This window comes from Protopterus annectens, chromosome 2.part2 (assembly GCF_019279795.1).
Source record: "Protopterus annectens isolate FY-2018-M chromosome 2.part2, PAN1.0, whole genome shotgun sequence".
Classification (NCBI taxonomy): Eukaryota; Metazoa; Chordata; order Ceratodontiformes; family Protopteridae; genus Protopterus; species Protopterus annectens.
The window spans coordinates 596,964,264-596,986,182 of NC_056730.1; the positions used below are offsets into that span (position 1 = coordinate 596,964,264).

Sequence of the window (21,919 nt, forward strand, 5' to 3'; positions counted from 1 at the left end):
CCCATTCCACACCATTTCCCACAGGTACACTGGCTGTCCTACACTTCCCAGCTTGCTTAAGGTATGACAGCTGTTGTACACACGTAACGCACATATCCTGTTGGACATGGTTGTATATGCAGGCATGTCCAACTGTCACATACCAGTGCTACTGCCTGTCTATATGAGGGATATGTCATACATGTGGCAATAGAGCAATTGTCTCATGTACACATTCAATGCTCACTTCCCAACATACGGCACCACAGCCTGTGGGGGATGCATGTCTGCAGCCGTGCTGGGCCCATAGCTCTCAGGTGTACCTCATTACGGGGAACGTGCCTCATTTGGGGTTCTAAAGGTGCATGTTCCTCAAGGTTCCACATTGGAAGGGTCTGTCACACATTCATTGTTGTACATAGTTTACCTGCTAGCCATGGCTAGATAGATGAGAATCATATTAATTCATTGGAATATCTGTTTTATACATAAGGCCAGCCTATTTTAGCCATCATATGCCCTTCCTAGTTGACACTGTTAGTAAGCCAGTTGTAAGTGTTCCATGTTTCGCCCATTTGTCACACTGTATGAGGGCTAATGTTCCTCATTTTGGGGACAGGAGGCTGACAGCTATGGCTGGGGGTAATGCTGTCACCAACCCTGACTGCACCTGACAGTCATTTGGGGATGTGTAACATTCGCAACACACCCCACCCATCACATAGTCTCACATAATCTACATCACTGGCCACACCTACGAGGACAACCTGTGCAGTATGTCTCCATACTCACTGTAGGCACCAGAGGTAGCCCCCATCATGGAAGACAACATCACCAGCTTATAGCCCACAGACTCATGTGTGCCCACCACATACAGCCAATAGTGTGTTATAACATTCTCAACACACCAGTCATAGCTGACTCTGTAGGCTGTCACACTGCAGTTCCACACAGCAGGCTACACAAGGCATTAGTTGCTTACGTCTTGCTTTTGGGTAACTGCTTCTGCAACATAACCTATGCACCCATGCCACATCTCACCAGGTACAATATGTCTGTCATTCGCCATGTTAGTGTGACTGCCCTGTGATGCCACTTCACAGACTACGTGTGCAGGGACATGCAATAGCTCACCAGTCTTATAGCCCTGAGGGTGTGGGCCTAGTCCTGGGGAGCATTTTGCATTTGTCCGGACGTTCCCTGCCTAGCTTTAGAACCCCTACATACCAAGCGCCATGATTGCTCCACCATCTGATACTGACTGCAACCATACGGATGTCGCTGTGACAGATACATAATATGACTATCATAGCATCAAGCTGTATGACACAAGGTGCATGCACATCACCTTTGCATTACACCATTCACCCATTGACTATCACATGGATGGTGGTCCCCTACATACATATCACATTGTACATGTTTGCAGTACACACATATGTCAGACCCACTCCTGTGGTTACCGTATTGCCACTGTGGCATGGATATCCTCTTATGTGGCCACACCTATCTGTACTGGGTGTGTAACTGGTACATAGGCACCCATTGTACCTCTGAACTCAAGACATCCACACACATTCAAAGGTACACCCCCCCATTTAGGGTGTACCTTACACAACAGCTACAGCTTTACATGCCACAACATTAACACGCCATGATGTTTACTGAGCTCCGACAGTTTCAATATACTGCTGCATTACGGACACCACATCTGTACACATTTGCATACTACATACTCAGGGATGACCTCTGCTGATCAGACAGGGCCCATGTCCACAACATTATTGATGGATATACTCCGCATACGCAACATAAGCAGAGGCCACTGTGAGCAACATGCTCATGCATATGTGCACATACGCCACAATGAGTGAGATGTGCTTCTGGGTTACATTCCCAAACCGGACACTCAGCATGCTGTGGAACATAAGTCCTCTGTACATCACGCAGGGACACTCAGTAGCACTGTTCATGTGATACCTCCCTTGGTGGTTGGGAGACACGTAGGCCTGGGATCACTGCAGTGGCTGTACTGTGCAGTGGTGCAGGTGACACCTGGCTCTGCTCTTCACAGGGCTCTACCCTGGAGAGGTGCCACTAGTGTGAACACTGTAGTTGTGCTTACACATGGACTTGACAGACTGCATAGTACCCCACTATGCACCTGTGCAGCTATTACTTGTCCTTTGTGCATGGTTACTTGGTAGCCCTTCCATTTAGATTAGCTATCATGCTATTACTATGTCCCTTACCTACAGGCCATATGTATCCTGTTATTGTACATACCAATAGACAATACCTGTGGTATGCATGATATGCCTGTTATGCTGTGTTGAATATCTGTCATATCTACCTATAATACTATACATTACACATATTTCACATAGTATCCCATAATGCAAAGCATACTTGCTCAGCGGGACCACCTTACATATGTCATTAACGTTATTTGCCCATACACATGCGTGCTGTGACAGTAGATCAACATATACTATCCCCTGCTATGGCACGTCCTTGTTGGACATACCCTACCACTGATGGCGGGTTGTATGGCATTGTTCTGTTTAATGGCCTCATGTAGCATCCCTTCTGGTGTCTGTGCTATGTACCTTGTGTCCCACTGCTGGATGCACAGATTCTACAAGCGTTAGTATGCTCAGCAAGACATCACTACATAAATACCTTTCCCCACTTTATGCATTGCGGACCCGTTTAATTAATGCAAACCAGGCTATACATACAGTAAAACTAATTAATACAGATCATGCTATACATAACCTTACATATCAGGCATTCTACATACCTTGTCGTCATTACGGCATTTAGTTTCTATCTCTCTCACAGTGTTTCAACTGTTTTTCAGTATGAGCATACGGTTTGAATGTCTGGCAAGTCATCCTTATATACGTCGATACCTGAAACGTGGATTCTTCCTGCCAATTGGTGTTCCTGAGTGACTAATTACTTGCATATCAGCTGTGCAGCTACTCCATTTACCAATTACGCGGCGACAGTGGGGTATAATTGGATTCTCCACTTGGGCGTTGCCTATTTGCCCTACCTTCGGGGAGACGGTCTGTATTGTGTTTTGTTATGAGTGACTGCAACTGCTATGCATGGAGACAAGTATAGTTTGGATTCATGTCCCCCGTGGATTGTGTGTGATAGATAGAGTATTTGGTTCAACATGTGGGTGTACCTGTCATCCCGACGTCTGATAACGGAGTATTGCAATCAATACCTGTAACATGGCTGTTTGTTCCATTATACAACGCCTGCAATTTTGCATGTCGCCTTTAATTGTGTCTTTCACACGGTATGTTGAGGGTTCTGCAGATGTGATTGACTGACTGGATGTTTGTGCTGCTATTACAGTTTGTATTGCTTTAGTTTCTAGTGTGGGGGATGTCGGTGGTTGTACGTAACGTATACGGTTTGTGGGTCTTGCATTTCTACATAATCCGTATATATATGTGTGTGGGCTCCGTCCCTGATTAGAGAGCTAACAGTTAGTATACTTATGTTACGGGATTGTAAGTTGGGCCATTGTTAATTGGTTTCTATATCGTCTGCAGGTGAGCTTGCTACTTGTATACCTCCGTAATTGCAGCGATATATCAGGGGATATGTGTAGGTGACAGCTATCCCTTGTATTTCTGTCCCAGATATTTGCAGTCATTGTGGTTGTGTTGTTAAAACAGCCCGTTTGCCATGGGTTGCCACCTTATCATATGGTCATTGTTGGACACTTGCGGGACACAAAGTGGTGTTTACAGGCCAACACGTAGCCAGGGTCAGTACACAGGTAGCACATACTTTTATCCTCACTACATACCTATTGTTGTGTGACTTTGGATACTTATCATATTGCATGTAACATTTAAGTTTCTTACATACAGGCATAACTATTAAATACGACTGTTACATTATATATGGGACATATTTATGTCCTACCATCTCGGACATTTGCCCTTTGTACTGATTTATGTCAGGACACACCTGCCCAGGGTGGGGATGTCCCTCCTACTGTGGTACAGGTAGTACCGTATGCCTACGGCTAGCTATACCCTCACCTACCATACTGGTCTGCCTCTGACTTGGCACCAACATACACATGTTGCGGACACACACACACATTACAGTCACACAGAAACGCACATGGCACCCTCGATGCACACTTACATAGACTACGGCACTCACAGACACAGTTGAACACAGTACCTACGTGGACCGCGACACCGTCAGCGGTGACTAACCGTCCCTTCATATCATCATACTATTACTCGCAGATGTACTGTTCTGGTACTGTGTTCTATCGGTCTTTCAGCCTCATGGTTACGCATGTCGGTATGTTACACATTCCATGGTTGGCGGTATCCTATTTATTTGTACCTCCATGATGTTATGAATGTCGTTGGACTATCTATCATATTTGCAGATATCGCTGAATCCATCTATATCACCATATATCCCTCTATTGCCCTTTCTATCTGTATTATATATATGCATATGTGTATATATATATATATATATATATATATATATATATATATATATATATATATATCTGTCTATATATATATATATATATATATATATATATATATATATATATATATATATATATATATATATATATATATATATATATATATCTGGCGGGGAACGTGACAGGCACACAGCACCACCATATGCTGTAAGACTCATGTACTGTTCAGGTGTTGGCATTCCGTGTTGCACTGGCTGTTGTATTTACAATGTTTGAGGGCTGCCTATGTAGGAGTCACACATTGGGCCACCTATACATTACAATTTACAGGTGATCATGTTTGTGTGCCATCCATTTCACTGTGTGTGCAGGTGGAGAGGTGTCAGTCCGTAGGGGCCTACACTGTCAGAGTATGTGCTATACGTTCCCTCTTTGCCAAGGTGTAGGCATATTGGGCACACCTCTGTCTGCCTACTGGTGCTGGCACAGGGTGTTCGTGGTCTGAATCCCTCTGTGCCTGTACTGGCCTTGGCAATTGCGGTGGGCTATGAGGGCCTTCACCATTTTGTCCCTGCTGCAGCTGCTTCCACAGGATCTTATTATGTAGCATGGCACATACTGTGACGATGTGGGCACACATGCCTGGAGAGTACTGCAAGGTTCCACCAGATGTATCCAAGCACCGGAACCGTGATTTCAGCATCCCGAACACACGCTCTGTGATGATTCTGGTTTGTGCGTGTGCCTCATTATGGCGTTCTTGCAAGGGTGTGTGTGCATTTCTGATGGGAGTCATCATCCACGGCTCCAGTGCATAGCCAGCATCCCCCACGAGATGGCCATGTGGGATGTCCCCCCTGACAAATACCTGATACAGCTGTGAGGCATGCCAGATATGGGAGTCATGGTAGCTTCCAGGGCTGCCAGCACACACATCCATGATAATGCCCTGGGCATTGCACACGACCTGGCAGTTGATGGAGTGGAATCCCTTGCGGTTTATGTAGCGCATACCCTGCTCACCGGGTGGTGACTTGATTTGTATGTGCGTGCAGTCTATCGCACCCAGTACCTCTGGGTATTGTGCCACACGGTGGAAGTGACGCATATTGCTGGCCAACTCCTCCTGAGTTCTGGGGAAGTATATCTGCTCATAAGCATGTGGTAACATGGCATCCAAGAACTGGTGTAGTACCATGGATGCTGATGCCTGTGAGATACCCATTATATCTCCAGTTGGCCTGTGAAAGGTACCTGTGGCCAGTATTCACAGGCTTACACATACCTTCGTGTCCACTGGTATGGGTTCCCCTCTGTTGTCTCTGGTTCTCAGGCGTGGCCGGCACAGCTCCACTATTTGCTGTAAGATGTCCCTGTCCACCCTGTAATGCTCTACTATCTCCAGGCCATGTAGCCCCTGGTAAGTTACCCTTGGTCTGAACACTCTCCTTCTCCTCCGAGGCCTGCGGTGGTTGTCGGCATCATCCTCCACAACACCGTCAGTCTCTAACACATGCTGATGAATCACAGCTATGGCAGCTCCCAACATCTACATTTTAAAAGTTCCCCGTGTGTTTACACTTATGGTGCGGTGTTTGGGAATACACAGGTGTGTGTTGGGTGCTTACACACTTTATACTATTGTGCTGTGAACACCAATGATGTTATAGGGTGTGTATGTACGTTCGTAACTACTGGTTAAGTTATGTGTTTTACTGCCGGAACTACTATTGTGGTGCCTTTGGTGTTGAATTACATTTGCCTGCCGTGGATTACCTCTTGACCTTCCCTTTACATTTCTGCGCGTTGCACCTACCATTTTCTGGCGTGCATCCTGCAGCCTACTTTCATTTGTGCTTTCCTGGACCTGGCATATCTTGCGTTATGTGTGCTACTGCCGGTCTGCTGTCGGTTGGCTTTGCTCTGCTGTGTCAGGTCTCCTATCTTTGCAATCCAATACCTCCCCTCCTTTCTTTGCATTCACATGCCTCCCCTATCCTGTTTTGCAGGTTTCTGCAAGTGGACTTGTCAGCTGCCGTCAATTGGCCTTCTTGTGTTGATTGGTGTTGATTGCTCATTAGTACTCCAATTACCCTACTTCCGCATTTCCTTTTCTTCCCCTGATCTTCCTGTTTCTGCTATTGTTTGTGGCGTGTGCGTCCGATTACTGGGTTTCGGGCACCTTTTCATCCTCGTACACATGCCCTTTTGGCCACCATGTGTGCTCTCAGCTAAACGATTCCTCCCCACCCCTATCCTGCAGCTTTGCTTAGCAATGGACAGGCCAGATTTGTAATGCTCCAATGTGCTTAGTGCTACAGTGGCACACCCCTCTGCTGATGTCATGTATCTCCTCTGAGTCACTCCTCGGTGTTATACCGCTGCACCGTATGGTACAACCTTCCTCCGGTGGGACATTTGCGATTCAGTATTATCTGCCTCATTTGCATGGCATTGACTACTAATTCATAGTTACCGTGCCGAACACTATCACAAGCCCTTAGCAACCCTTGCACCTTGGTTGTGGTGTTCCATGCCTACCATTGTGTGTTATGCTGTAAACCTGCTTTCTATTACATTGCGATTTTATGACATTTTTATATTATTTCTTTATGTTACAGCTTCCGCACACATGCCCTGTGGTTCTGCTGTGCGTTACTGTGGACATGACATTAAATGTTGTTATTTACATGTTATGCATCTTTTCTTATGCCATTGGCTGTGTATTTCGCCACTGGCATATGTTCACGTTGTGATACCTGGGTCTGGCCCTCTTCCATAGCTCCAATGTTATGTTTGGGAAAATGTAAACCGTGGTTTTTGGTTTACATTTCCGTGGGCTTATGCTACGCCTGCACCACGTCATGAATCGCTATATGCCTTCATTTGCATGGTGCAACACTGCACATGGGGTGATTTGCATACCTACGCCGGGGGCTGCGCAGATCTGGCATACGCCGGTAGTGCACGTGGAATTGGATTGTACCTGAATCGCTCGGCGGCCATATTTGGCATTATAACACCTACGCTATGCGTACGCCTGGCGCAAGCTTCATGAATCCCGGGGCATGTCTCTATATATGTGTGGTTGCAAGTCATAAGATTAAATGCTCAAAAGAACAATCTTTTTTCCTGGATTTGATGGCTTAAGAAACTGAAGTCTTTTATTGCTGACCGCCAAGTCTGCTAGATAGCTATACAGTAGCGACTGGGAATTTGCCATTTCTCTGTTCTTTGATTTCAGATCTGGTATATATAATTAGCAGGGGGTGGGGGTTGCCCCCTTGAAGAAGCATTATTTTGTTTTTTTCATTATTTTGGGTTTCAATCTTTTAGATCGTTGTTTTTTATTTGCTCATTTGAGCATTCGCATTTTGATGAGGTAATCTCTCTATACATATAGATAAATATATATAAACATATATGTATGTATGTACACACACATACACACACACACACACACACACACACACACACACACACATACACACACGCACACACACACAAAACATTCACTGGAAAATGTATACAACTGAAACTACCAGTCTTTATAATATGATAATAAATAGTGCTGTATATTATATACAAGTGTAAATATGGCACATTCTTCAATCACAAGTCTCATGGTTTTAATTAAATATACAACTAACTCCATAGTAGCTCTTTTTAGATTTCTTTTGGCAGAAACATTTCCATTGCTTTTATAATGTCCTTATTTCAGTTGGCTCTGTGTCTCTCTCACCGCACACCTTCCATCGGGCCTGGACACTCACACTATGTGCTGCAGAGTGCACCCTGTCACCCCTCTTATGATGCCCAATTTAAGCCTTCATTATTGCTTTCTATATCTTTTTTCTCAGGAAATTTTTGTGATGGTGTAAGCTTGCCTTTTCCCATGGCATCACCTTGCTCCCTGTCAAAAATGTTCTTAGTTCTTGCTTATGTGGCATCAATAGGTTGCTATTTAACTGCATACCAGATATAAAAATAGCTTTCTTTCTTCACCAAATGTTCTAGTCTTTGCTGCTAAGTGCAGAGGTTTGTGCTTCCTCCACAATCTGAGAACCGTGATACAGTATATTTATTTTGGGCTTTTTCTATCCTTCTGTGTTGCTCAGCAGTTTACCTCATTTATTTTCTCTCTTATCTTAAATGGACAATGCCATTTAGCCAAAAAATAACACCTGGTCTCCAACTTTAAATTCACCGGTCCATTTGCTTCTGTAATACACTCTTTATGGTAAACCTAATTTTGCTTTGACTTGACATGAAAGGACTACACTGCCTCCCTAATTCTAAGGTCTGCACTAGTTCTTCAGAAAGACTGCCAGCATTTCTGGTTACTGAAATCTTTTCAGTTGCACATTTGGCTAAAATAAATATTCTTGTGCATCACAATGTTGTACTTCAGCTTTAATGTCTACAGATGGACATAGCTATGATACAGTATTTGTATTAAGTTTACTGTACTTGTTTCAGAGTCATGATATTGTGTTTTTTGCATGAATCTTCATTGCAATTTATTTTGACTTGAGTTAATATCTTCGTTTATGAAATCATGTCTAAGTTAACTGATTTTCTGACACTGTATGTTATTATACCTTTTACATGGTCATGGATAAAAGAGTCATCAGACCAACCACATTCACTATTTTAACAAGTAAATAAATAAATATAAAAAATAAATAAACAGAAATATAGAGAAACTAACACACAAATGAGAAATAGAGAAACAACTAAATGCAATATTAAATGAATAGTAATTTGCATACTTTTCTGCTAATAAACCTCACAGTGTGGTCTTTCTTTTCAGCTGGGGTTTATTACTCCGTGATTCAGGCACGATACTTTTAAGTCTCACAGATATTTTAAATTGGTCAAATCCCTTTCACAGTTAGCAGCATATTTAATAAATCCCAGTTGTGGTCCTGTTTTCTTTTTCAGACATCTCTCTTATTTTCTGCTGATATTTTATTGACTGCCCATTTAATTTGTAAATTTCATTTTTATTTTGTTAGCAATTTAAATATATTTGAGATAATAACACTGGAACTAATTCTTAGGCTTTTGCCATTAAAGTATGTGTGCATTACTTCTCTGGATAAAGAAAATGTACCAATAATATAATAATTACTGTGGAGGATATGTATCATCTAATAAAGCTTCCCTGGATACAGATAATGCACTACTGATACTGTTACTTTCTGCTGAGGAATATATATATTAAAATACACAAAGGCAGTGGGCATAGCATTTCTTCTCCAAAGCAGCTTATACAAAAATATCAGTTAGCACAAAATAGAAATATTCTCTAATAAGACAAAAAGAAAGGTAATCAGTTAAGCTAGGAATGTTGTGAAGTAGGTTTCCTCCACTAAAATTGTACTGATATGAGGGCCATTTGAGGATTCAGGGCTGCGAGTTTCAGATCTTTGTCTTGTATCATAAAACATTCAGCCCATCTTAATAGTGAGATCTAGTTTCTAACAAGGCTTGCTGTTAAACTTTTAATATCTTACCCCTGGTATCTGTAACAACACATAAAATAATCGGGGACAAAAGTCTGAAATCTGAGACATTTAAAAAAAAAAACTGATACTATCAGTTATCTCCTTTGGCAATATAATGTGAAGACAGGATTCACTGAAGACACTGATTCTGGGAATGAGTGAAGACGAATGAAGAAGTGGATTTTAATGGCTAATGTAAAGGCACAGCATTAGTGAAGTAATGAATGTGAATTTGCAAAAGCTTTAAGAAGTATTTTTTGAGAGACAAGCATGGTGAGCTATGGTATTTGGGGTGAAACAAAGAGTTGTATTTGACTAAACAAGTAAACATCAGCCAGCATAAACTTTGAACGTTGAAAGAATATCAAGTCTAAATTAACATATATATTCTGAAATAAAAGAAGGCTCAGCAATAACGACAGTTATGGAGTGCAATCATTAACCTTTTCAACTTGCCAGTTTTATGAGGACTACATCAACATTTTGTGCCAGGATCACAGAGGTCCTTTAAAATTAAGGACAACTGAGAGGTACAAAAGATGAATCTTACTTGTTCAAGTTAAATAGCTCTTGACTGTTAGTTGCTAGCATTCAAATCAAGTCCTGGATCAATTCAAATCAAGTACTGGATAAAGTTATGATATATTTTAATAGATTAAGTCAAACATTAGAAGTTATACAAGCAATAATGACCAATGAGTTAGGCATTAGAGGGAAATAGTTGAGTCCCCATGGGTGTTGAGACCTGATGCTATGTGTGGAAGGCTAGCACAGCCCTACAAGGTTCTTTATTTTTCTGTAACACCCTAAGTGGAAACAATTGCACTTAAAAGATGATTTTTCTCTCTCTCTCTCCATCTGCATTTACTGATATTGTATTCTTGTGTATTGTATTTTTATATGTGTGTGTGTGTGTGTGTGTGTGTGTGTGTGTGTGTGTGTGTGTGTGTGTGTGTGTGTTTATGTGTGCATGTGTCTGTGTGTAGGTGATTTTTGTATGTTTTGCTTACTTTGATTAACAATAATGGCATTTATGTGTTGTGGCATTACTTACGGCAATTCTGTAAGTATATCTTTATTCAGTATACTGCAGCTGACTGTGAAATTTGTCAGACATTGTAAATAATGCAATATAAATATCTTTCTACTTTACTTTTAGACACCACATTATTGGGATAAAGACCCAGTACCACTTTGATTTATTTTTGATCAAATGTCCTGAAACCAATACTAGATCAAACATCCTTTGGTCAAATTGCTTACCGCCTACAAAGACTAAAAGTAAAAGCATAGTGTTAAGCTTATACTTATTTATTTATTTGATATTTGTTTACCAGGAAAGTCTGACTGGGGCAGAAAGTGACTATTTTCAGTGGAGGCCTGGGGATAAAAGCTCCACAATCTTTCAGAAATCAAGTACAGACATTTTAAATCACAAAGTATCATGTTACACTACAAATCATGAGTGAAAAATGTAATGAAAATAAAACATTGAACATCTTTTTCATAGTAAAGTGGAATGAAAAAACAACAACATGAGTTGGAGAAAATACATGAGGAAAAACTCAAAAGTCATATTATTTGTTACATAGAGTAGTACGTAATAAATGAAACCTGAGACAATTATAATTAGATATTTAAAGATATATAAGAGATTATATGATTAGATCCGATGAGGGGAAATTGAGAGATGTCTTAATATGAGAGATGGTGGTCATATTATGGTTATAGAAGGAAGAAGGCCAGAGAGAAGGAGATTATAAGAAAAGTGCAGGGTAGGGTGTCTTTAGGTAGCTAAGGTGAGTAGAGAGGAAGAGAAACATGTAGAGGAAAGGTCTACAAAGATGACGTGGATAAGGTAAGTTAGTGAGAAAAACAAAAGAATGGGGTGGAGTAGGAGGCTGGAGAGGGTGCCATTTAGGCTGAAGGGGGTGACTGAAGTATAGTGAGTAATTTCAGCCAGGATTGGCACAGGAGCAGGTCCAACGTTTTGTAAAGTATTGTTTTAGGGAGCATTTAAAGGTGGATTGATTAGAAATAGTTCTGGTGGCTCGAGGTAAGGAGTTCCATTTTTTTTCTGCTACTGTCTATACATTTTATCCAGGAGATTTATTCTGTTTAATTATGGTGAGAAGTTGTTTAGCTTTTGATTTGAGTTCTTTTAGGGAAATACATGTCAATTAAAGGGGTAAGAACTAAGACTAATGATTTGTGTATGATTTTATACATTGTTGTAAGTTGAATGTAGAAGAGATGGAGGGGAAGTTCCAGCCATCTAAGGGTATGCGGAGCTTTACAACTATGGGCAAAGGAGGATGAATTAGTAGCAAACTTGGCAATTTTGTTATAGCAGATTTCAAAGCTATTTTTTATGGAGAATTTTTACATTGGTTTGAGTTGGTGCTCCATAGAGTAATGAGGGTAGAAGGTAGGTTTTCAGAAAATGTTTGTTTCTGTAAAGCATACTTAATTTTTGATGGGTTTTCTTGATATTGCTTTGGGTGTGGAGGTCAAATTTAAGATTAGCATCTATTATGACTCCTATATATAAATGTATGCATTTGTTCTTGAGACTGAGAAACCACACCTGACATTACCCACCATACTTTATTAACATTGATAGGGGCACAGCCAGTACTGAACAATGTTATATGTAATTAAAGAATTGAAGTAATAGTTTGTACTGATGAAATTAAATGATTTAATTTAGTATTTTTCAAAATACAAACCAAGATATTTTGCAGGGAGGGAGGCAGAATGCAAAACAATTGAGGTAAAGTGTAATGTTGCAGATGTGCACCAAGCCAGAATTAAAAGTAGTGGATACTCCAATCTGGTTCTTAACATGACAAGTTCAAGTGTTTTAATTGCCAGTGAAATAAATATGCATAGAGAAGATGAGATTTTATACACTACTATATACTGAGAATGTTGGGAGGCTATAAAAGACAGTTGAGACAACAGCAAATGCATGTTATGGTCCACCTTAAAAAGTACTGTTTGTGAGGGTCAAAAGGACTAGTCCAATGTTATATTTAGCTGAAGCTATTCAAAGCACAAGCAGTTGTATTCTCATAATACCCACAAAGTCGTGAGGCTGAGGGCGCACAATCCTTCTCAAATCATGTCATACATACTACTCTGTAATAATAAATAAATGAGGCACATGGCTGTTTAGCGAAAACAGAATGCGGAGGTATACAGTGTCTTAAGTAGACAATTTGAAACATAAATGTATCAAGCCAGCATAGATGAAAAGAACACTGAACCCCAGGAAGACTCAGGTCCAGTTAGACATATGGATGCTAGAGATGCTGGCCTGAGAGGAATGGGGATGAATGTCTAACCCCGACACATTCCTGATGGTGAATAAATTCCCTGACCTGTTTTAATAATGGCATTTGTGGGTTAACCCTCCATTGTACCTAAGATGCCAGCTGTTCTGTTACAAAACTTCTTTCAGCTGGGTGCAGAAATGACTGAAGTGCCCTCCTTTGGTAGACCACACATACTTAATCAGTGCACATACAGATTCAAACTCTGTCCCTGGGTGGGGTGTTATTGGGAAAAAAATGTAAATGCAGGAAAAAGGGTAAAATAGCCTGCTACAGAATCAAATGTTTCTAGTCAGCAGGAATTTTTGCACATTGACGCTAGGTTTTAGATATATGACAGTGGGATAGTCTTCATCAAACAGAAACCTATTAAAAATCACAGCAGTAATGTCCAAGATTTGATTCAATCAAAATAAAGACCAACTTTATTGTTAGCAACTTACTTACCAAATGAGTACAGATACTAAAAACGGGTTGTTTTAATGTTTTTGCATGAGGTAACTTGAAAAAGGGAAGATATTTTTTTTCTCAGAACTGTGTTGCTTTCAGGAGTGATTACAGTTCTTGTGGGGGAGGGAGAGCAACATACCTCTAATACAACAGAGAAAGGGGGGCAGTGGTCCTGCAAAAAAAACATTTTTTGGTCATTCTCCCTAAGCACTTTGAGAAACTGCACAACAAATATTTCTTCAGACAAATGACAGATAATAGTGAGCACAATGCACTCGCGTGTGCACACGTGTGTGTGTGTGTGTGTTGATGCATGTATGAAAGACACATACAGACACAGACACAAACGCATAAACACACACACACACACACACACACACACACACACACACACACACACACACACACAAACATAGACAGACACACACGCAGCTGAAAGCAAACATGATGATTTTTGTTAGTCACCATGCATATGAGATCCATTTCAGAGAAACTTGACATTTATCTGATGTAAGTTTTTATACTGACAAGAGTTCATATGTATGCGTCCAATGTGACATTTTGTAACATAATATTCAATTAGATTTATCACAGAAAAAGGATCTAGTATTGTATGATTGTTGAACCAATTCTTCTCCCTGAAAAAAATTATTGTGTCATATGACTGGCCAAGAGTGTGGCAGTGTCATACATTCTTCTGCAGAAGTTGCTGTGTTGAGATGAGGTGCAGTGAGATCTCAATTCATTAGAATAAAAGGGCGAGTGCTCGAAGAAAGGCCACTACACTGGGCTGCGTGGCTTACCATCCAGAGGAAATATCTTTTTCTCTTTTGATGAAAGCCTTATCATAACTTGTTGCTCTGATCAAGTCAGCTTTTAAATATGGATATTCTGATTGTTTGAGAGGTAAAGAAAAAAATTAAACCTTATTATAACGGGTGCATCACTCCATAGTCACTCTTAATTACAAAGTTAAATAGGTAAATAGATTGTGTATAGTTTATTGAGGTGAAATTCTTTGAGCGTCAGTAGCCCGAAAAAAAAAAAAAAAAAGGGCAGAAGAGCAAAATGTCAGTTGCTGTTTTCCTTTGCCAATGTGATTTCTAGGTGTCCACAAGAAAAGGTTCTATTTTCTTGGGGGGGGGGGATTTCTCCCTTCTTCAAGTTGGTGTAACCATGGAGTTGGTATATATAAGTCTGAAGGTGCAGGGGACTGCTGACCGGACAAACTTCTTAAAGCTAATTTTTCACCCTTCTGTATTTTTCAACATTTCATCTCTTCAGCATTGTGGAAATTAATGTTTCATGGCAGAACCCAGGCATACGCAATTTATTTGAACAACTTTTGTTGTTGCATCATCACCGATATTCATAAATATTATACCTCACACTGATCAGATTGTAGCATTAAGTTCCACAGCTGAATGCTGAACTTTATGTCTTGGTAGTAGTTTAGAACAGTGCAGCTGTGACAGAAATTCAGCATACTTTTTTACACGTCTAACTGCAAATAAGTTACTTACCAGCAAGTTCACAGTGCAGCTCATATTATAGGCTTGGTTTTCATCATTCATGACAGCTCTGTAATCAAGAAGTTTGTCCATCAGACCTGTTACTAAGGCAACAAAGTTCTCTCCTGGTTTGGTCAGGTGTGGATGCTTCCGAGAACACTCAAGTAGGCTGCAAGAGAGAAGAAAGCAAGGTGGGTGACCACTGTAGTACAGATCGTTTTATCTTATGTTAAGGTAACATATTTACAGAATAATCATGTGTAAGACAGCCATTTACTTCTGTTTTTTGCATTGCTTTCACTGTAAATATTATGTAGCAATGATACATGTAATATTTATATTGTGATCTACTGTACCTATATTTCTAAGGACAGAACGTCAGTGCAGTCAAGAGAAATATTACACAGAGGGTAAGAGTTATGCCCTTTTTATACAGGTTACAGAACTAAGCTTGTCTTGTTACTTGTGCAGCTTCTCTGCTACACAGAGTAAATGTACTCTGGGAAATAAGACGGCAGATGTCTATAGATAGAAAACAGACTCTTTGCTATCCATAATAACCTGGGTTGTGATATAAGAAAAATATAAAGAAAAATCAATGAAGAAAGACATTAACAAGCCAATCACAAAACACACTCTATGGCTCACTGTATGGCGTACATTATCTGGGATGTTCCTGCCCACCTGTATGGAATTAAGATCACAGCAAACTTAAACAACTTTAATAGAAGTGAAACTTAAATATCTAATGCTTTCGCACTCTGGCAAAGACTAGCATTTTGGAAGACAAACTGAATGCAGAAGATAGACTGTGACATATTATAACTACAATGACAGAATATGATGGCTAATGTACTTTGTAGGCAACTAAAGTGATCCCAAGAGGGAAGCTGCCATGAGTGAAAAGTGTATCTTAATGTGCGTTGATTGGTAATGGGTTATACTTCTGATTGGATTACGCATGTAGAATCACATCAAATTAAGAAGCACTCAGTGAGCTGCCAATGTTTTAAATTTCATTGCAACTTCTTTCAGATGGAAGCTGCAGAAAAGGCTCAGCAGCCAAACTAAAACTATATGTTGACTTCTTTTGCACTGAAGTTCTATCCAGTATTTTAAAACAGCAGGAACTATACTATGTGATTTTTTGAGAAGTAAGTGCTATAATATCAGAAGTTAAAGGACTAAAATATTATTTAGGTAATTCCATAAACATTCATAATTATCTAGCCCATGATGGTCATTTGTTTAAATCTTGGTTGGGGGAGGGGGTATGATTGGTAATGCAGCCTTGCAGCGAGAAACAGTCTGGTGCTCATACCATGATGTGACTTCTTGCTGATTATGTATGCATAAATGTAGGGAATGCCTGGTAATGCAGGAGGTTGTGCAGGGCAGTGAAAGAGTCAAAGTCATGCTGAAACAGCAGCCTTGCGACAACAAAGACTGTGCTATAGAGGTCACGTGAAGTGAAGGACACATAACATGGAGGGTATGTACCAGAAGGTTTGTAGATTCACCCACAACAAACGGTCTTGGAGATGCAACAGGTGCATTGATTTTAGCCCACAGAAAGGCACCCCAACTTAGTGGCAAGGCAGTTCATTGTACATATATATATATATATATATATATATATATATATGTGTGTGTGTGTGTGTGTGTGTGTGTGTATATATATTTATATATATGTGTGTGTGTGTATATATATGTCTATATATATATATATATATATATATATATATATATATATATATATATATATATATATATATATATAGGTTTACCTTCAAAATGCTGAATGCTAAATGGTTGAAAATGAATTGGTTGAATGCACTATACTGAATGATCATAATGTTGAAATAAAATTAGTCAAATTTGCCCATTTCTGCACTGTAGTGTGATATTGGAGTTGGTATATTTAAGTAGGGGGGTGTGGGGGGGGCAAAGACCCCCACATGGGGTGTGCATGGGGGCTTAGCTCCCCTGCAAAATCATAGAGGTGATCTCATTGTTTTTCAGTTAAATGATTTTAGACATTTTGATCATTCAATGTTTTGGGTTTAGATGTTATTTTTCAACCAAATGAACATTAGACATTATGGCATTCGACAATTTGAAGGTATGGTTTACACTGAAAATCTTGAAACTGCATAGGTCGACCGGCATGTGGTCAAATGTCAGTTTTCAAGTTGGCAGAATGTTGATCCAAAATGTATCGATGACAATACAGGGAATGGGTAGTGTAATTCCAGTATTTGGATCTGACATTGTGCAGGGAGATCGTGGTTCAGTGAGGGACAGGGAATAAGCCCATGTCCTCACTGTATTGCGATCTCAGAGTTGGCATATTTAATATGCAGGGGGTGTGGGGGAGTGCAGGGGTGGGGTGTAGCCTCCCCCCATGCGAAATAGTAGAATTAACATACCGTCGACTATAAAGTGTAATGGTACATTAATGTGCATAGCAGGAGGTGAGTGACGTTACCTCCTGCTATGTTGAATACATCAAACTATGGATGTCTATGTATTCATTTTCACTTTGATTGCTGTTTCAAAATTCCGAATTCAGCATTTCAGGTCGACAATCTGAATGACCGACCGAAGCGGATTTGGAATTTTAATAGTAAACCTATATATATATATATATATATATATATATATATATATATATATATATATGTGTATACATGGGGATTTTCCAATTAGAAATTAGAGAAAGCAAGCAGATGAGTATATAGAAGAATAATAAGAAGGTGAGAGAAGTCGGAAGTAGGGAAAAGGGGATGTTTTTGAGGGGACGGATGCCAATATTTCTCTTTTTCCAAAGAAGGGGAGTAGGGAGATGGTCATAAGGTTCAACTAGGTGGCTGAAAGGGAGTAAAGGGAAGGAGGTAGAGGTACATGAACAAAGACACACACACACACACACACACACACACACACACACACACACACACACACACACACACACTGACAGACATCTATAGGGGTGGTGGTGAGACACAAGGGTGGAGTAAGAAGAGTGACACAGACAGGCAAAGGGCATCCATTTCATGACAGGACAGTACTGGAAGAAGAGCAGGGGATTGGAAGAGGAACACAGTGATGGGGGATGAAGAGTGGTATGGTGTGCATTCTAGTTTAGCCTGGAGGTAACCACCTCCCAAAGTTAATCATCTCTGTCACTGATATTAGAGAGAGGCAGAGGATCCAGTGGCTCACTGTTCATGGTTGGCCAGATACATGATTTTAGAAGGTGTGTAATTAAATGTTCAAGAGTGCCAAACGGGTCCACCTAAATACATAGCACCAACTGCACATATTGTTGAGGTAGGCCCCTCCATGCCACAATCAGAAGAAGGGTATTCATCCCTCTCCTGAGCAGTAGCTACAGAGGGCCAGGTGAACTACATTACTTTACAGGCCTGGAGACCACTGGGGACTCAGCAGTGGGTGTGGAGGGGCTGCTGTCTTACTTCCACATGAATCACAGTTGATCCTGTAGAAAATTAAAATAAATGGGGAGAAAAAAAATAACACCACATAAACATGTGTTACACTGTAGTACCATATCACAAAACCCCAAGCAAAACCTTGCAATTATCCTAATGCCGGGGGAGCCTGGCCTGTATCCACTAGCAGGCCTATAGATTTGCTTCAGTCTCCTGAGGTACTGCAAAACAGAAACATAACAAACACATCAGCATATCCCTAGCAAATAAAATGACAAACAGGTGCATCTACATTACCCATATGACAGTGCCAATACAACATAAAGCAAATTGCAAAAAAGATATGTCTCTCTACCCCTAATTTCTTCTTCCCATTAGAGAAGGAGTTCTGTTTGGCACATAGACAGGTCACTGGGTGTATGACATCACAGTTCAGCAGAGTAAGAGATGCCAGTAGTGCCATTCACCTCTCTGCCAAGCTACTGACATGCTTCACCTTAAAAAGCAGGCTGTCATACTGGCCCTTCAGGGGCTTCCTGTGCTTCTAGTACAGAAGGTGCAGGAAAGTCCTACATTTTGTCTTACACCAAGCTGGAGCTCTTCAAACAGCAGTGACAGAAGCAACTTTAACATTATATGTAATATAATATAAGGAAATGGACTGACTGTAATACTCAGAATCTTATATATATGGCAAATTGTGACTTATGTCCAGCCTTTTATATTGGCCTTACGAAGAGGAGACTCAGAGAACGTATATATAATCATATATATGACATCCGGAAACATGTAGAACTAAATGCACTAGCCAAACACATAAATTCAAACCCTACACACAGCTTTAAATTTAGAATATTACAAGTGATACCCAGCAGCCTCAGGAAGGGAGACAATAGTAACACCTTGGCTAGATTGGAAATGGAATGGATATTAAAAGCGGGAGCCCACAGAGAACCAGGTATTAACAGCTATGTTAGTGTTAAACCATTTATAAGATGAGAATGAATGAATATTAGAGAGACATTCCAATATATTCATATACAGCCTTTTGTTCTCCCTTTTAAAACATTTACTGCTCAATGCTAGTGATATATAGAAACATTTTGATAGCTAATCATCTTTTGAGATCTCCCCAAAGTAAATAAAGAGAGAAACAAGAATGACATATAAACTTATACAATGAATCATTAATAAGAGATATTTGAGAAGATGGTCTTCTTATATACAGTTGAGCTTTCCATAGTGACTATGATGACCAATATTTTATGTGAAATTTCATCAACAGCCAGATGGTCATCGGTGCATTTGTATGTTACCCTAAATTTGAAGGTTAGACAGAAATGCAAAAGAATATCTGATTTTAGTTAAATTAATCAGATATTTAAACATCACCGGCTAAGTAATGCAACATAAAATAATAATTTGGAATATCTGCCTCAGTCAGCTAGCAACTGACATAACCATCCAGTTGTAATTATACAATAACATTTACTCATCTATAAGCAGATATACTGAGTTAGGTCCACTCAGATCGGGACATTTCAAGATGAGTTTCACTCTATGGATACCCCAATATAACCAGATAGACATGACAAGACAACACCAATGGGAATAGTTAGACATACATTTATACTTTCCTAACATCTTATAAAGTCAGTGACACATTTAGCAACGCATTTAGCAATAAATAGCAATTACTCATCCAAACACTAGGGGGCAATACGTTTTGAATACATCGCGAACAGCAAGTTCTGTGTTTGATCTTGGTTTTGATTTTATCTGTTATTCATTCTCCAAGGAGATAAAAAACAAGATGTTGTGTTCTCTTGTTACGATTATCTATAAGGATTTATGTTCTGTCTCAAATAAGATATGCGACACCTTTATGCTCACAATGGTTAGTAGATCAGACAATGAATCACTTAGATAAGGCATTCTTTGCACTAAATGATTTCACTAGTTGTTTACCAGTCTCTAGAGCCGATTTTTATATATACAAAACATGAATTTAATAAATGTTGTACTGTTATGATATTCATTTTTATCTAAATAAGTAATATGAATATAAATATACTCCAAGAAATGAATAACACATGGATTCATGTATCTAGATAGAATGTATATCAAGAGACCCTTGGTCTATGATATTTATTTATTTATGATTATGGCACTTTTGCATATTGTTAGGGAATATTATATATAATGTCCATACAGCTAGAAATGCTGTTGATCTCCATGAGATGAATTTTTAGAAATGAATTTTTATGGAAAAAGAAGTTTAAGATGAAGTTAACTAAGTCCTTTTGAAAATGATAACACAGATTTCTGAAACTTAATTAGATACAACCACAAAGAGTGTGTATAAGTTTACATATAATATTTTTAAACTATCAATACAGATAGGACTTTTTATAAGAGAACTGTTAATAATATGCTCAGTTTTTAATATTTATATTATCATTTGATATTTATTATTAATATTAATATAGCATATAAGGAATGGCTTTTAATGATGCTTTTAATGTCTATGAAGTTTTGAATCAATTGGAACAGTTTTTGAATACTTATATATCTACTTACTGCATCTTTTACTAACTGTGATGAATTTTCTTGTTATCTTAATTGATAAACAGATTAATTATTGATTACTTAATTAAGCAACAGGATATTCAATTTAGATGGGGATATATAACAGTTGATTTTTGATATAGTAACTTGTATCTGAAGAAGCGTGCTAGTTGCATCATTCCTGCTGTTTTGTTCTGCTAAATAAAAGAAACGTTTGGAAATATTCCGTGTTCTCGTGGTGTGTCCTACAGGTTATTATCTGAGAATTATATGTATGAATTAAGGGTCTGGCAATCCACATCTGCATCCTTTTTCCCAAGCTTATTCTCCTCCCTGTGCTGAAATCTAGCTGAGAGCTTTCTGAGTGTGAGGGCATCATTTAGGCAACCATTGGAATTATTTGTGCTCTCTACAGAATCCTGGAAATAAGAGCATTATTGAATGGCTTAGCTCCACCCACTGGGTGTAGGGATAGTGACAATGAAAAACATTATGATATACTGTTAAAAAGGGGTCTATATCAAAATTCTGAAGAGGTACAACGCCGAATGTGAAAACATCAAACCCAAAATATCGAATGGTGAAAATAGCGAAGCCCCAGAACATCGAAATCTTACCAAGG

General features: G+C 39.5%; 2 protein-coding genes across 2 annotated transcripts in view; one reads left to right on the forward strand and one right to left on the reverse strand.

Moving 5' to 3' along the window:
- Positions 1-21,919, reverse strand: part of LOC122795737 (dedicator of cytokinesis protein 1-like) — a 2,411,902-nt gene that overhangs the window by 1,500,976 nt on the left and 889,007 nt on the right. Inside the window, exon 6 of the mRNA XM_044064047.1 lies at positions 15,287-15,443. Within this exon, the coding sequence (XP_043919982.1) occupies positions 15,287-15,443 (157 nt within the window). The remainder of the gene's footprint in view (positions 1-15,286; positions 15,444-21,919) is intronic.
- LOC122795738 overlaps positions 1-21,919 on the forward strand; it is a 77,927-nt gene that overhangs the window by 43,198 nt on the left and 12,810 nt on the right. The gene's annotated exons all lie outside the window — the stretch shown is intronic.